Here is a 17500-nt window from a genome sequence, read left to right as displayed (position 1 = left end):
AGTCAAATTAAATTATTCTACGTACATATTGCTCTATCCAAGAACAAAACCTCTAGGCTATAATTATTTAACTATTAATGATCATTCAGTGTCAGCTGCGAACCGCTTGCCTGTCTTCGCTACAAGTTCAGGATGGAACGAAATCTTACTGTTACGTTTGTGATCGAAGAAATTTGTTTTCCACAACCCCAAAACGGTATTATAGATCCTCTGCGCTTGGCTAAGATGGTCACAACATTGCCATCCGGAAATATAACGGACCAACACACAAAACTATGCGTAACTTTGAAGATTTATAGTCTGGCTAATACAGTTTAGTGAGAATGACTCATAAACATGGATGACAAAGTACAATAACAAAGACCTGAGTGACGCCAACTTCGTTCTATCTATATTGGTCTGGAAATAAATATATTATGCGATTCACAGTCTCAAAGCGGTATTATGTCGGGATAAATTAAACTAGGTACAGCAAATCGAATTTTTCGCCATAGATCTTGAACTTGGGGTCAATTTCTATCCCTGACGGTGTGTAGAGTATACATCGCCGTACTCTGCAACTGCAAAAGACACAAAACTTCGCATTTTATATCATTTAAAGTCTAAACTCACTATTCGGAGTCTGGTTCATCTCAACATAACACAGTTTTGAGGCGATTGGTCACATAATATATGCTGAACTGTAAATCTAAAGTTAATATGGTTAGAAATACGAATTGTGTCTTGTTTTTGGTAGGGTTTGTTTTGTTTTTGGTTAGTTTGTTTCTTTATTGTTGTTGTTTGTTTGTTGGGGTGGGGGTGGGGGAGTGTTAACGAAATTCTATTCATCTAAAATATAATGCGCAAAAATTTATCTAAATTTCATATTATATATATTTATTATTTTCAACTATAGATCCAACTTTTAAGACATAGGTCCATCCGACACAATACTATTTTGAAAGGGGGGGGGGGGCTATAAATAATTCTACTCGTTTCTTTCTCACGCACTCAATCCTCTCTGGTACTTTATCAACAGCAAGAGATTGCACAACGTTTCCTGTCTTTCAATGCACGGGTTGCGGTTTGCAGGCTGGGGCCCCGTCCTTCAGTTCTCTCTATACGTTTATTTATTTATTTATTTATTTATTTATTTATTTATTTATTTATTTATTTATTTATTTGTGACCGACTTGCACTTATATGCAGGTCTGATAACCCAACTCATTTTGAGCTCATTGTTGTAATGGAAATCTAAAAAAATGACGCAAAATACTGTCCATTACAACAATTTAAACTAGGCCCATAATTGCGTTCGGATGCCAGACCTGCATATATGAACACGTCGTTTGTGACACATCGTCTCAAAGCGGTGGTATGTCGGGATTTAATACAATCACGAAAAGTGAATTTATAAATACGAACTTTGCTAGGTGTGTGTTTTTTAATGCACGAAATTGCATTTATTATCCATGGTCACGAAGTGAAATCAACTCCAATGTTCATTTTTTGTGTGGCTATTACGGGGAGGCCAATTTCCAGCAGTCAGTTCATCCCGACATAGTACTGTTTTGATGCGGTGGGTCATATTTATTTATTTATTTATTTATTCATTTATTTAATTATTCATTTATTTATTTATTTATTCATTTATTTATTTATTTATTCATTTATTTATTCATTTATTTATTCATTCATTCATTTATTTATTTATTCATTCATTTCTTTATTTATTTATTCATTTATTTATTTATCCATTCATTTATTCATTTATTTAATTATTCATTTATTTATTTATTTATTCATTTATTTATTTATTTATTTATTTATTCATTTATTTATTTATTCATTTATTTATTCATTCATTTATTTATTTATTTATTTAATTATTTATTTATTTATTTATTTATTTATTTATTCATTTATTTATTCAGCACATCATGCATGACGCCATAGGATTCCACCACAACCAGTTGGGCTTCAATCTAACCATGGAATGGTACGAGCTCTTCCAGCTGTTCAACTGCACTTTCCCCCATCAGCCCAAAAAGAGCGAATTATTATGGTGTAACCAAGGGGCCACCTGTGCCTACGCTGCATTGACAAGAAACACTGGCAAGAAAACGGAACCCTCGTCAAAGTGGCTGAAATCACGGGTAATGCCTGTCACAATACTGCCGTAGGCTGAAAAAAAAAACACACCAAAAAACCTCAAAAAAAACAACACATTTGTTTTGAAATTTTGGCAAGAAATAGAAATACTCTCAACCACATCAATGTAAAAAGGATCCCATAATTGTTTTTGGATACCAGCAGACAGTAATAATATATACATTTTAACTATGTTCAAACATGAAACTACGTACTAATAAATCATACTGAAATTGTCCCTTAAATTAAGTTTTACTCTATATATTAGAAAGTTAACGATTAAATTCCCAACAAACAACGATTGACCGACGATGTTGTTGAAAACGAAGATGTCTTCAAACTCGGACAGATTTTCGTTGTCTTCCACGTCGTTCGTCGATCTTTGTACGTTGGGACCGGAATCGTTAACTTGCTATGAGATATTTTGCTGACCATATATTTCTCATTTTCAGGTGAACAGTTTAATCAGTTTGCTGCTTGGACTGAGTCTGACAATGCCTCGTATCCATTTTATGAGACATGGACCGTGAGGCAAAGTCCAGGTAATTTGAAAAGCACTATAATCAACCATGAGAAAAATAGGGTATGGAGAAGTGCCAGATAAAAACAGAATAAAACGTCACGGGGTCAGTGCCAAACTCAGGATCCAATTGACACGACACCCTCCGCCTGGTCGGAGAGAGGGGACAGCGAGCGGTCGCACAACTGACTGAGCTATCCAGCCAGGTGCCGTGTCAATTAGATCCTTAGTTTGGCCCTGACCCCGTGACGTTTTACTCTCTGTTTTCATCTGTCACTTCTCCATACCCTATAATTTTTCTCATCATTATTGATACATGAATATAATTAACCAGTAGATTTTTGACCAATCAAAACGTGGAATATGTGACGTACCTTCAAATGTGCTTGGACAAACATAGTTGGTTGTTTATAAACAATAACGTGGATGAACTCTCTGATCATTGTCATTGTTTTTATACTGCTAATGGGCGACTACTAAACACACGATTTTCTCGATCATATTATAAACGTTTAAATTTACACATTGTTTTTAGTGTTGGTTCTATTGATCAAGCGCCAGAACAATGGGTAGTTTACTGAGAAGTCACATACCATCGATACCTGTGTAGTTCGCTATGTTCACTGCCATTGTTTACATTGTGACGACTGTCCGAGAGGCGTGGTTATTTCCCCTTCCACAAGATGTCTATTATGAAACATCGTATTTTAGATTTTAAATTTGGGATTTTGTGAGATTTGAATAGTGAGAATTTGTTCTTCACAGCTACAACAAACTTTATAGAGGGTGCTGTGTTTATTAATTAGAACAAATTTCACAAAATGTTTATTTTACTCGATGACTTTCTTTGAGAGATATGTTTCTCTCTCTCTCTCTCTCTCTCTCTCTCTCTCTCTCTCTCTCTCTCTCTCTCTCTCTCTCTCTCTCTCTCACTCACTCTCTCTCTCCTTCTCTTCCTTTCTCTCTATTTCTCTCTTTCTCCTTCTCCCCCCCCCCATTCTCTCTCTCTCTCTCTCTCTCTCTCTCTCTCTCTCTCTCTCTCTCTCTCTCTCTATCTATCTATCTATCTATCTATCTATCTATCTTTATTTCTTTCTCTCGCTTTTTTTCCCTCTATGTTTTTTCTCTGCCCCCCTCTCTCTCTCTCTCTCTCTCTCTCTCTCTCTCTCTCTCTCTCTCTCTCTCTCTCTCTCTCTCTCTCTCTATCTTTCTTGAAAAATTATTTTATCAGTAATACTCTGATTTTGTAAACATTTAAAGTTTTAATCTAAAACTGTTCTATATAATCTCCAGGTCTTTAATATAATGCCAATTATATGATATTAATCTTAATGCTAAATCGATGCCACTAAGTATCAAATGTGAAAGATTAGCCTCTTGTCATAAATGAAACAATGTAAACTGCATTGAGTATGATTAAAACATTTAAAAAATGCTCTTAAAGATTGATATAATTAATTTATAAATCTATTCAATTTAAAATATTACAGGTGGTCCCTATTGGTTTTATCCATTTGACTGTGCCTCATGGGTTCTGCGTTCCTTTGATAAAATGAAGGAATTCGGGGTTAAATTCGACCAATCCGTCCACCTCAACTACACCAAAATCAACCTCTACAGCAAACAACCCAAGCGGCTCGGAAACTACTCAGAAATCTTCGAAACGCCCGGAAATGAAAAATTACGAGACAAGATTTTCAAGTTTTATTCTAATTTTCAGGAAGAGAAGAGTTTTTATGAAATCCTGGGCCATCTGTTGAAGTACATCCTGGAGTTTTTGGTCGATGATGCGTTTTACCTCTTTTACAATGACATCTATTGGGAACTTCCATTGTCTTTTCCTTACATTGATCTCACATACCACGAAATACCATTACCATAAAGGCAACCAGTTGTCTCTAAACGGTATTATGTCGCAGTGAACCTAGTGCTTAAAATGTGATTTGCAATGAACAAAAAAATGAATATAACAGGTTTGAAAAGGAATGTTTTTTTAATACGGAACGTTTCGGGATTAAACCCTTCTTCAACGAATAAAAAAAAACCATTAAAAACATTAATACATCACTTAAAATCCAGACAGACGGCAGATATACTTTTTTGGCATGTCTGTCTGTAAGTAAAATTATATTAAAATGTAAAGTAAGCTTTATTTTTGGAAAATGGATTGAAATCAAATATTTAATTAATTATAAAGGATGAGTTTTATTTCCAAAACTTTAAAATCTTAAATTTGAAAATTTTAATAGTTTTTATTTTAAACTCAATTAATTTTGATCATCGAATTCATTTGACATAAAACAAGATTGATGGGACAGGTCCAACGTATACTTACTAGCAGGTCTGATAACCCAATTTGTTATGATCTCGTTGTTGAAATGGAAATACAGTACTCTCATACCAATGCAAAATATTCTCCATTACATTATTGTTAAAACGAGCCCATAATTGCGTCCGGTTATCAGACCTGTGAACATGTTTTCGTTGGAGAGGTCACAAATGATGATTTGTGTTTGAAAATATAAAACTAGTCACTGTATCCATAGACGGCAATAAAACCATAAACTGCTTTAATCGTTACGAACACTCACGCTTTATGTATCAGAATTTTTAACACTTTTGTGTTATATATTCCATTCTTTCCAAATAGAGGAATGTTTACACATTTACTTCTTTCAACAGAAATATCTATAATATATATTTATTGTCTTCAGAATATTTATGTTTATTACTTTCTATATTTATGCTTTTAGTCATAGTTCGTATACTCTTAACGTGCACCTTTACGAACGTTTGTTAATTTCGTTTTACATTTTAGCTATCTGGGATTTTAATAATTAATTACACAATTTTAAAGACAATAGACTAAATATTATTGTATATATCAATGTGTTGATCTCTGTACTCACCACATATTTTACTGCATTTAGCTTTAGAAAATAATTAAGAACGAGGTAATTTTTTTAAAAGTATCCTATCTATATATTTAGAAATATCTTCTTCTTCTTCTTCTAGGTTCCATGCCTGGTCCAGGCTTCGGATACTGCATGAATTATCTCTCTCCATTCCTCCCTGTCTCTTGCTTTTTCAAACAGCTCTTGGATTGTTAGGTTGGTGAAGCCCTTCAGTTGGTCTATGAGTGTTTTTCTTTGTCTCCCCCGGGCGCGTTTACCAGGTATTTTTCCACAACTTGCCAGGTATTCATTCCTATCTTTCCTTACTATGTGTCCGAAAAAGGATAGTTGTCGATCCACTATTAAGGGCATTAGTTTCCTTTGTTGGTATGTTTGTTTTAGCACTTCTTCGTTCGTTTTGTGTGCGGTATACGATATTCTCTGCATCCTTCTCAAGCACCACATTTCAAAAGCTTCAATGTTCTTTTGTGTTTCTGCATTTGTAGTCCAGCTTTCGCATCCGTAGAACAAGATTGGCCACACGTAGCACTTCAAGACTCGGAATCTAATCCCGAACGACATCTGTTTGTTTTTCAAAATGTTTCCCAGGTCCATGAAGGCCTGTTTGGCTTGAGTTATTCTTGCTCGTATGTCTCGGTTACATCTTCCATCTGTTGTCACTATTGAACCTAGGTATTTAAAACTTTCTACGTTGGTAAGCTGCTCGCCGTGAATCGTTATATTGCAGGTGTTGTTGTTTTCGGGGTTTTTCTGTATTACCATGCATTCTGTTTTGGTGATATTCACTTCCATTCCCTTGGCTTCACTATCTACTACCACTTTGTCAACAATCTTTTGAAGTTGGATTTCTGATGTTGCAATGAGTACCGTATCGTCTGCGTATCTTATATTATTTATGTTGTGACCTCCTACTTTTATTCCCTCCATATTATTTATGCCCCTCATGATTGTTTCTTGGTATAGATTAAACAGATCTGGTGAGGCAACACACCCTTGACGGACTCCTTTCTTAATAGGAATGGAATTTCCTGTAGAGTTTCCGATTTTGATAGATGCCTGCTGGGTGTAGTATAATGTTTTGCATGAGTCTGAGGTCTTTCTCATCAGCGCCAATGGAGTGCAGTTGTTTTAGTATTTCTTCGTGGCGTACTCTATCAAAAGCTTTTTTGTAGTCGACAAAACAGAGGTATAGTGGGGTCTGAACCTGTATAGCTCTTTCACCTAAAACACGGAGGAGGTATATTGCGTTCCTTGTCCCTCTGTCAGGTTGGAATCCATATTGTTCTTCTGCGATTTCGGGGTTAATCTTATTCCTTAGCCTGTTGATAATTATACGCAACAGTATTTTGTTGATGTGACTTATTAAACTTATAGTTCTAAAATTTTCGCATCTGACTGCACCTGCTTTCTTTGGTATTGCTATGAAAATAGAGTTACAGAGATCTTCTGGAATTTTCCCAGTATTGTATATATTGTTGAATAATATGTGAAGTTCATCAATTGCTAGATCTCCTAGGCTTTTTAATACCTCTACAGATATTTCATCAGGGCCTGTTGCTTTACCATCCTTCATTCGTTCCATGGCATGTTCAATTTCACTTTTGGTGAAATATCACAAATCTATTAAAACCTATGTTATCTTATGAAATACCCAATAAAAATATGATACGTATTTAGCTATAATCTTTCAGACTTTTTGTTTTGAATAAATTACTGTGATTAACCTACACCGTGCTGTGATGATATAGAACGTCTGAACGGTAATCTGGAGGTCTGAGCTCCAACCCCAGTCGCCGAGAATGGTTGTTTATCTGGAATACAGTTTTAAATGTTTTTTTATTTTGTTTTTTTCTTTTGTTGTTGTTGTTTTGTTTTTTTGTTTGTTTTTTTTTGTTTTATTTGTTTTTTTTTGTTGTTTTTTTTGTTTTGTTTTTTTTTTTTTTGGGGGGGGGGTTTGTTTGGGTTTCTTTTGGTTTTTTTGGGTTTAATTTCTTTCTTTTTTGTTGTTGTTGCTGTTGTTGTTGTTGTTGTTGTTGTTGTTGTTGTAATTGATGTTTTGTTTTTCTGTTTTCTTTATTATTAAAAAAAAAAAATTCCTGTCCGATCATTTTGTCAGGCAATGTGTCCGAATCACCGAAAACCACATTATTGCAGGTCTGATAATCAAACGTATTTTTAGTCTTGTACTAAACATTGTTGTAATGGATTCAAATTTGGGTTGACTAACCCTTTCCTTACCAGCCGTTTTCAGAATTTTCCCCAAAATTCCACATCGACCCAAAACAAAAATAGTTTTGCATTACTCAAACAGAAAAGCAACAACAACATTATGCATAATATTTATCAGCAAAATGAACTCTACACGTTTTTATAGCTAGATATAATAAAACATTTTTCTTTAAATTGTGTGATTTACAAAATAGATTATTGGTTGGACCGTAACGAATGTGACGATTTTCCTATGGTTGGTAAGGAGAGGGTTAAAGAGTGTTTCCATTACAAAAATCAGCCCATAAAATTTGTATAATTAGGTTATCAGACCTTTTGTCAACTGTGCCAATTATACATGATGTTGGTTTCTAAATGTTAATCCATTCTTTTGTAAATGTCTCATTGATGTGAAAAAAAATCCAATCAGTTTAGAATCAAAATACTTTTTCAAAAGGTGTTTCGTCTTTGAAGAGTTCGATTTTAGCTTTACCAAAAGTTTTATGCCTTAAAGGGTCACACCAATTAGAGTGTACAAAATGTGCGGCTATGCGGTCTCATATTATGACACTCGCTTTCGGATCGGAAGGCCCTGGGTTTGAGCCTCGCTCGGAGCATAGTTGAGTCCTTGGAAAAGGGTCTTTTCTTACATTCTCTCACCGTACTCATGAGTAAAATGAGTACCTGGCCGTTAACAGCGGTGTCTCTGTCCGAAAAATAATGTATTATCGCCTAACAGGCGTCATGTCCCGTCCTAAACGTTAAATGTTGCTGTTGGCCAGGGACCCCTTGTAAAACGCTTTGAGCACGTTTAGTGGATATTGCGCTATATAAAACCTCAATTTTTTAATTTTTTTTTTACAAAATCAATTTGTAGTTCAAGTCCACATTTTATTTTTAGTATTGCAATAAAATATTGAATATAATTTAAATGACAATTTTAAAAACATTGAAATTAAATATCGATGATAATTCATATTTATATATATAAATAAATGACCAAGATGACACAAACAATCACACCAAAAAAAACGTAATCAATTGATTATTAAATGAAGATGATGATGGTGGTGGTGGTGGTGGTGATTATGATTAACATACATTCATATTCCGCTGTGATGGAAACGAAAGGCGTTGAGAATGAAGAATAAGGACGATAGTTCTGGCCTCTGAATTTGATAAACGTGTGTCTCAAAAACTAATATATTTCCCCCTCCCTTGAAATATAAAAAAGAATGTAAAATTCCAGCGATAGATAGATCGAAATTGACGTCACTCATCTCCTTGTTGTTTTTAGCCAGATATTTTAATGAGTAATTCTCATTAAATTCTATCAATCATACTATATACACTCCCCACTCCCCACTGCTACCCACTTCCCATAACTTTGGTCGGTTTCGTCGGGTTTCTTAAGAAAACTCGTTTTGTGTGTTGGTGCGTGATATCTGACTGGCATATGTTGTGAGCATTTTACATCAACGCATAGCATCAATACACAATATTCATTCCGATCGTTTCCCACTGGTATCCATCTCCCATATTCCCAGGTTCATTTCCCTCCGAGATCCTCCCATTGTCCCAGGTTCACTCCTCACTGGTGTACACTTCCCGGAGTCCCTGGTTCACTCCCCACTGCTGCCAATTTTCCATTACCGTCGTTGTTTCCGCTCGTTTCCAATCATTTCCGGTATTACGTAGCAGCCTAAAAATCATGTACATCAATACACTTACCTCGCATAAAACGAACTCGCATTTTACGTATATTCTTTTTAAACGAACTGTATATCAAACACTGCGCTTTTTCTCATCAAACTTTGTAGCTTTTCCCTTCTTTGATGAACACGTTTTTACATAAAACCCAAATATAACGAGCAAAGTTCTTATGTTTTGAAAGCAACTGGTATTTTAAAAAATACACATTAGAGAGTATTCAAGATTGTCGCCTTCAACGTTATTATTTTTACAATCACAAGCAGTTCGTTCGTGTCATAGGAGTTAGAGTTTATAAATCTTAGATGTGAAGACTGCTTTTAGAATCATAGATACCAAAAGAAGGATTATCTACCCCACTTTTATCACCAACATCATCGCCACCACCCTTACCATCATCACGTTTGTTTCCTTTCCGTGACGGCACGAGATTTTCTGAAGAGTCCGTGACTTCCCCATTTTTCAAATACCGTCTATGGTGTCGGCGTGGAGGGACAGGCATGGAAACCATTTTATTGTCTGGTTGCTTCAAATTCACAACATTGTCACAGGTGGACCTCGTAACAGATGGCGTCGGACGTATTGCAAGACCGTACACTCTGCGGTTCTTCTCGTGCCTTTTAGGAACAGCATAAACGTCCTCCGTCTTTTCTTTTTGAGGCTGATACCCCATCAAACCAACAACAAAACCGTACGGACTATTTACCTTCATAGCATTATAATATTGTTTTCCTAATGCGTCAGGATCCAAGTCCTTTTTATTCTTCTTTTGACTAACTCTATAGCCATTCGCGTTGGGTTTAATTCTCTTTGTCAACGATCTTCGATATTTGCCCAATCTCCCAGATGAGCGTCTTAAATCTGAGCTTTTCATAAATGATGTCGTTGAATCTTCTTCTGTCTCATTCTCTACGGTGGAATAAATTCCAAATGAAGGATTTACATGACCTGCAAGACTTCCGTTGTCTTTCATTTCAGAATGGACGCTGCCAGACCGAGGCATGCCTGTCAAAGAAACGCTCTCTGTCCTCGTATCCCGGCTTCTTGTCAGTCTGAATTTCCAGCCTGTATATTTATTTTTCCAGCATGTCTCCCTTAAGAACACAACCAGAAACAAAGATAAGATAATTCCACACATGCAAGCCGCAAGGGAGATAATCACAGAATTCAGAACACTAAATGATGTCGTTTCTTTTATTTTTTCGGATTTAACTTTTCTGATGTCAATTATTTTAAGAACTATTGTTTCCTTGTTGTCGTTTTCCAGAGTTAAGTTCACCAGGTTGTTCTTAAAACTTATTATTCTATTATCAATGTCTCCAACGTTCATTGTATTGTAAGGAACCCGAAAAATTACAGAGAAAGGTTTGCATCTAAAATAGGCTAATTCCATTCTTTCTAACTCTGATGTATTGTTCAAAATGTCTTTCAAAACAAATCGCAAGGCAATTTCTAGTTTATCAGTGTAACTTTGATTTCGCCTTATGATGAAACATTTTCCTTCCAAGTCAAATCGTATGAAAATGTAGTTCCTGTCATCAGGATGGGGAATTACAGGCTCCGTTGTATTTGTCCGATTTGTATCTTTTAAAATGGCTGTTGAACTGAATATTGGCGTATAAGTCTCGATTCCTTGAGTCTCTAGATCAGTGTATAACGAGTCAGAAGGAATCCCATCTTGTTGTGTTTGAAATTTGTTTGATGAGTAGACTGTGGTATATATTTGATCTGTGGATGGCATTGGCTCAGCACGAGATATTGATGTATCAATTAGTGTGGAAACATCAAGCCATTGACTATTCTCAGGCGAAGTTTTTACAAGAGATGATTGCATTTGACTAAACAAAGATGACGAATGTAAAAGTAATTCTGAATGATTTGATTCGGGTAAGGATTGTGAACTGTTTTTAGAAAAATACGATGACGCAGTCGGGGATATTTGGTGTGTACTCGTAGTATCCCAAAAATACTCTGTTGTTTTATCCATAAAGTTCTCAGAATCTTCTGGATTTGAAGGCGTAGCTAATTCGATGCCACTCAAGGGCGGCGTTGGTGTGTATGTCGAAGGTGGTGAGGATTCGTTAAATTGAGATTCAAAGGTACGTGTTAACGTTGAAATGTCTGTTTTGTATGTGGGTGTTGTTACAATATTGTCAATAATTGTCAATAAAGTAGAAATATCTTCAGAGACCAAACTTGAATTATGATCAATCAGAAAAGTTTCATGTCGTGTACTCTGTTCAGTTTCATTAGATGTGAGAGGGACAGACCATAAGCCTGATGAACGATGAAAAGAATGTGTTTCCACGTCATTGCTGTATGTGTCTGGGAGATAAATCATATGAGGATCTAAAGCTGAAGAAGTCGAGATATTTTCATGATAATCTGTGCTTTCTGATAAAGTAAAGAATACACTGGTTCTAGTGCTTTCATTCAAAGATACTGCAGTTGCTTGAATGTACATATTTGATGAACCAGTCAATTCGGCTGTAAATAATTGTGATGGCAGTAAATTGTCTAAAATAGAAGATATACCATCGTAATTTGTTGATTCCAGAGCAGAACTGCTTTGTGTAGTGTAGTTCAATGTTTCACCAATAACGCTATGAATGTGAACTTTTGACATTGTCAAGATATTACTTGTGTCAGGGTAGGTATTCACTGTGTGGATTGTCTGCTGGAAGCTGTCTGACGTAACTAAAGAACTCAATTGTACAGCTTCAGAAGAAGCCAGAAAGATGGTTGAGACGCGTGGAAAAGGAAGTGGCGACTCTGGTACATTAGAATCTGTTGAGGCAATTATGGTTTGAGATGTTGGCCAAAATGTGTTTAACACTGTGTTGTGCATTTCGTGATCAATACTTTCCACAGATGGGGCGAGTTTGATATCTGACTCTGATGAGCCTAAAGAATTTGGAAGTCTTATATCAGTACTTTGTGCTTCTTCGGATGCATGGTCTGAATAATATGGTAATGCTGGTGTGATTTCTGGTGAAAGGGAACTTGAGACACCATAATACGTTGTAGAATCCAGTGCAGATGGTGCTATCTGGGAATTAAAAGAACGTGGGTCCATATTAGAAGTTGGGATGGGCCTATGTGTCTCAAATGAATCATTTGGAATTGCCGTGGAAAATTTTGATGGCAATATTTGGTTTTCTTGAGTTGACGACGAGTGGCCATTTTGTGTATATGAAGATGGCGGATAGCTCTGCGGTGTTGAATCTTGTTGATCAGTTTTGGTAGATAAAGGTTGTTGATTATTAGATATTGTTTGTTCTAATTGACTGTACTGAGCTGTTTGCCATGATTGGTTGCTATGAGTTGATACATGGTTGCTTTGCTGTGTTGACGATTGTTGACTTATTTGTGACGCAACTAGTGGTTGATCGCTCTTTGAGGTTAATTGTGGTTGGTTGCTTTGGACTGACAACAATGGTTGGTTACTTGGTATTTGTTGGTTGCTTTCTGAAGTTGATGATGGCTGATTGTTTTGGGATGTCGACAAGGGTTGGATACTTTGTGAAGATGGTGTTGGTTGGTCGTTTTGAGATGTCAACAGTTGTTGGTTGTTTTGGGATGCCGATGGTGGTTGGCTGCTTTGTTGAATAGATTGCTGCAGGTTGCTGTGCTGGCTCAACGGTAACAGTTGACTGGGTGTTGTAGCTGAAAATTGCTCAGACATTTCAGTTGATGTTAGAAAACTATGGGTAGGAATAATTTGTGAATTGCTATGTACCTCCATTCTAGCAGGAAATGTCGAATAGTTTATAACAGGCGTTGTTGTAGACATGGCCGTCTGTGTTAGAGCTGTAAGACAGAAATAGTTACAATCATTCATATGAAAGAAATATGATATTATCGAGGTTTACACACAAGAACGAAATGGATAATACACAAGTAGAATCGTAGCTTTCGTTAATTCATAGCATTGCACTAGACACAAAGATTACATTGCCAATAAGGAGTTACCATAGATCTTACGGAGTCACTCAACTTTATTACAATCAGCGCTAAACAGATAGGCAGGAGTGTACGGTACAATCAAACGTTATCTTAATCTCTTTTATTTAAGTGACATTAACTTTTAAATAAGCATCATAACTATAATGAGCACATAAATTTAAAAATCTAAATGTGAAATTGACTATACTCACCAGCTATCATTATACATATTATTTTAGAGATATACCGGCTGTGGACTGGTGAAAGAGGTAATAGCCTTCCTTGTGAACATGTGGTCTTGTCCAATAAAGCCATGCTCATCTTGTCACTTCCTGTGTGGAATCGGTAGAAGTTAAATAATAATAATAATAATAATAATAATAATAATAATAATAATAATAATAATAATAATAATAATAATAATAATAATAATAATAATAATAATAATAATAATAATAATAATGATGATGATAATAATAATAATAATAATAATAATAATAATAATAATAATAATAATAATAATAATAGAAATAATAATAAGAAGAAGAAGAAGAAGAAGAAGAAGAAGAAGAAGAAGAACAACAACAACAACAACAACAACAACAACAACAACAACAACAACAACAACAACAACAACAACAAGAATACAACCACACCATTGTGTACTCTGAAAAAAAAAACTAAACCTACATATCATGTATTATTGGGTGTTATTATTATCGTCGTCATTGCTGTCGTTGTTGAGATTGCGACTATGTGATCTAATGGTATGACACTTTCGGATCGGAAGGTCCTGGGTTCGAACCTCGTTCGGCGCAAAGTTGGGTCCTTGGGAAAAGCTATTTACTCACATTCTCTCACCGTACTGAGGTATAATATGAATTCCTGGCCGTTAACAGTATTGTCTCTGTCCGAAAAAAAATTGCAATATCGCCTTACAGGTGTCGTGTCCCGTCCTACACGTTAAATGTTGCTGTTGGTCAGGGGCCCCTTTAAAGCGCTTTGAGCAAGTTTAGTGGATAATGCGCTATATAAAATCTCATAATTTTTTTTAAATTGCTGTCCCCACAGTGTCAATATCTTTATCCTCATTCTGTGGTAACAATGGTCACAATTGTCGCCTGAAAACTAGTCCCTCAAAGATCGATCGATTAAAATGACCCTCTTCTTGTCAAAAACATTCAAACCCGGGATTCCTCAGTATGTGAGTTTTCAATGTCGAGTCGATAAACAAAGCATTTGCATATTGACGGTATATGTGTTTCAGTAAAATACTCACTATCTCTGTCCGCCATATCAATCGTACAAATAACACAAAACTATGCATAAATTTAAAAGTTTATAGAAGGAACGATATTGACGTAACTCAGCTCTTTTAACTGTTGTTTTTTGCCAGCGATTTTTATGAGTAGTTCTCCCTAAATTGTATCAATCAGACTATAAACGTTTAGGATTACACATAGTTGTATGTGTTGGTAAGTTATATCCGGCTGACAATGTTGTGAGTGTTTTTAACTAAGCGAAGAGCAACAATCGTCTACAAGTGATAATTTAGTAAGAAGTAATCACCTAACTGAAGATATCTAGAAAAGAATGAACCAACTTGAAGTTACAAATTAACATATTAATATTATGATACCAAACGTCTCAAAAGTATTATATCGTTATGAACCATATGCTAAAAAGTCAAATTAACGTTAAACTGGTGAGAAATATGCTTTATTGGTATTTAGAACTCTAAAATACGTTATTCATTCTCTTCAATTAGGCATTCAAACTCAACGCAAGTCTGATAATTCTGGATACAAATTCAATTTTCAGCATCTTAATCATCCCGACATAATACCGTTTTTGAGACGAAGAACCCCATAATATTATGAGCGAGAGGATGTTTTTACCGACTTGACACGGCCTGACCTAGATGGTTGTATCGTAACGAATGCGACAAATTTCCTTTTGTTGGTAAGGAGGGGGTTAAAGTGATTTTTTCTTTTATCCCTTGGAAAACCTACGATTTTTAAAAATTTCAAGTAGACAGCTCTGGGCTAGCTAACTTGCACAATATGAAATGTAAATTTGGCTCCAGTGAAATACGCTTCAACAGTCGTAACCTCACTTCCCTTTTAATGACGCATGGTAACTTAGTAACTGGCTCTAAACTATCGGAACAATGGCGGACGCCCTATGAAATATTTCTCCGACGAGCATAAAAGTGTAACCAGAGGAGAAAAACATTATAAATATGATCTTGTTTTGACTTTTATACATTCTGATCACAAGTCATATGAAAAGTTCTAGCCAGCATGAAGAAAAAAAAGGAATGATTTTCTTTGTTTAGAACCACGATGGTCGCCGTTGCTGTGCGACGTGACATCAGACTATTGAATCCAATTGTGGCCAGAAATTATTGGTTTACTTAGTACGGTGGTTCTTTAGATCTTCTTCATAGAAGGAACGAAATTAATGCCACTCAGCCAGAGATTTTTCATTCCTATGTCGATGCACTCAGCCCTTTGTGCGGTCAGCCCTTTGTGCAGCTATGCGGTCTTGTGGTGTAACATTCGTTATCGGGTCGGAAGGTCCTGGGTTAGAGCCTCGCTTTGCGTATATTTGAGTCCTTAGAAAAGGCTCTTGATTCACATTCTCTCACCGTACTAAGGTGTAAAATGAGTATCTGACCGTTAACAGCGTTGTCTCTGTCGGAAAAAAAATGAATGTCACAGTCACAGCGTCATGTCTCGTTCTACATGTTACGTGTTGCTGTTGGTTAGGGACCCTTTGTAAAGCGCTTTGAGTATGTTTAGAGGATATTGCGCTGTATAAAAGCTCAATTTTTAAAATTAAAATATTGTTTTTAGACAACTATTTATATGATTATATTATTATATCGATCAGACTATAAACGTTCAATGCTACACATAGCTTTGTGTGTTCGTAGACGTTATATCCAGCTGGTGGATATATGAGTATTTAACTAAACGCATAGCACCAATAGATAAAAATCCATTTTTCAATTATATTTCGTGTAAAAAAAATGCAGCGGGTTGCTTTTTCAATAGAACACATTTCATATGCCAATAAAATATTATTGTTATTGTCATTGTAAAGCGCTTTGAGCACGTTTTGTGGAAATTGCGCTATATAAAAGCTTTTTTTCTTTTATTTGTTTTCATGTTGTTGTTGGCGACGTCGTAGTCGTCGTTGTTGTGTTGTTTTTATTGTTGTCCATAAATTGTAAATTCCTTTAATATTAATTTAGTGGTTACAGTGGTCATAAATGATGACACGATGGAGATGATGACGGAGATGGTGATTATGATGATGAAGGTGATGATGATGATGATGATGATGATGATGATGATGAATGATGATGATGATGATGATGAGATGAATGATGTGATGATGATGATGAGATGATGAAGATGATGATGATGATGATGATGATGATGATGATGTGATGATGATGATGATGATGAGGATGATGATGATGATGATGAGGTGATGATGTGATGATGATGATGATGATGATGATGATGATGATGATGATGATGATGATGATGATGATGATGATGAAGTGATGAAATGATGATGATGATGATGATGATGATGAGATGATGATGATGAGATGTGATGATGAGATGATGATGATGGATGATGATGATGTGATGAGAGATGATGATGATGATGATGGATGATGGATGATGATGATGAGATGAGATGATGATGAGATGATGAATAGATGTTGTGATATGTAATGATGACGAGATGGATGATGATGATGAGATGATGATGATGATGAGAGATGAAGAGGATGCAGGACGTGATGTAATGAGATGATGATGATGATGATGATGAGGAGGAGGAGGAGGAGGAGAGAGGGGAGGAGGAGGAGAGGAAGGGATGATGATGATGTGATGATGATAATGATGATGATTGATAGAGGAGGAGGATGATGATGATGATAAATGATGATGAGATGAGGAGAGGAGGAGGAGAGAGGAGGGAAGAGAGGAGACGAGAGGATAATGATGATGATGATGAGATGAGATGATGTGATGATGATGATGATTGA

General features: G+C 35.8%; 2 protein-coding genes across 2 annotated transcripts in view; one reads left to right on the top strand and one right to left on the bottom strand.

Moving 5' to 3' along the window:
• LOC144969986 (bis(monoacylglycero)phosphate synthase CLN5-like) overlaps positions 1 to 6647 on the top strand; it is an 18130-nt gene extending 11483 nt beyond the window's left edge. Inside the window, 4 exon segments of the mRNA XM_078909111.1 lie at positions 1914 to 2073; positions 2076 to 2135; positions 2583 to 2672; positions 4141 to 6647. Coding sequence (XP_078765237.1) covers positions 1914 to 2073; positions 2076 to 2135; positions 2583 to 2672; positions 4141 to 4532 — 702 coding nt within the window. The 3' untranslated portion in view covers positions 4533 to 6647.
• A 1996-nt stretch (positions 6648 to 8643) lies between these two features.
• Positions 8644 to 17500, bottom strand: part of LOC144969985 (uncharacterized) — a 9393-nt gene continuing 536 nt past the window's right edge. Inside the window, exons 2-3 of the mRNA XM_078909110.1 lie at positions 13641 to 13760; positions 8644 to 13293 (exon numbers count right to left, since the gene is read on the bottom strand). Of these exons, the coding sequence (XP_078765236.1) occupies positions 9785 to 13293; positions 13641 to 13749 (3618 nt within the window). The 5' untranslated portion in view covers positions 13750 to 13760 and the 3' untranslated portion in view covers positions 8644 to 9784. The remainder of the gene's footprint in view (positions 13294 to 13640; positions 13761 to 17500) is intronic.

The sequence above is a fragment of the Berghia stephanieae genome, chromosome 4 (assembly GCF_034508935.2).
Source record: "Berghia stephanieae isolate SIO BIC M18660-M18661 chromosome 4, UCSD_Bste_1.3, whole genome shotgun sequence".
Taxonomy (NCBI): Eukaryota; Metazoa; Mollusca; class Gastropoda; order Nudibranchia; family Aeolidiidae; genus Berghia; species Berghia stephanieae.
This window is presented reverse-complemented; position numbering and strand designations above follow the sequence as displayed.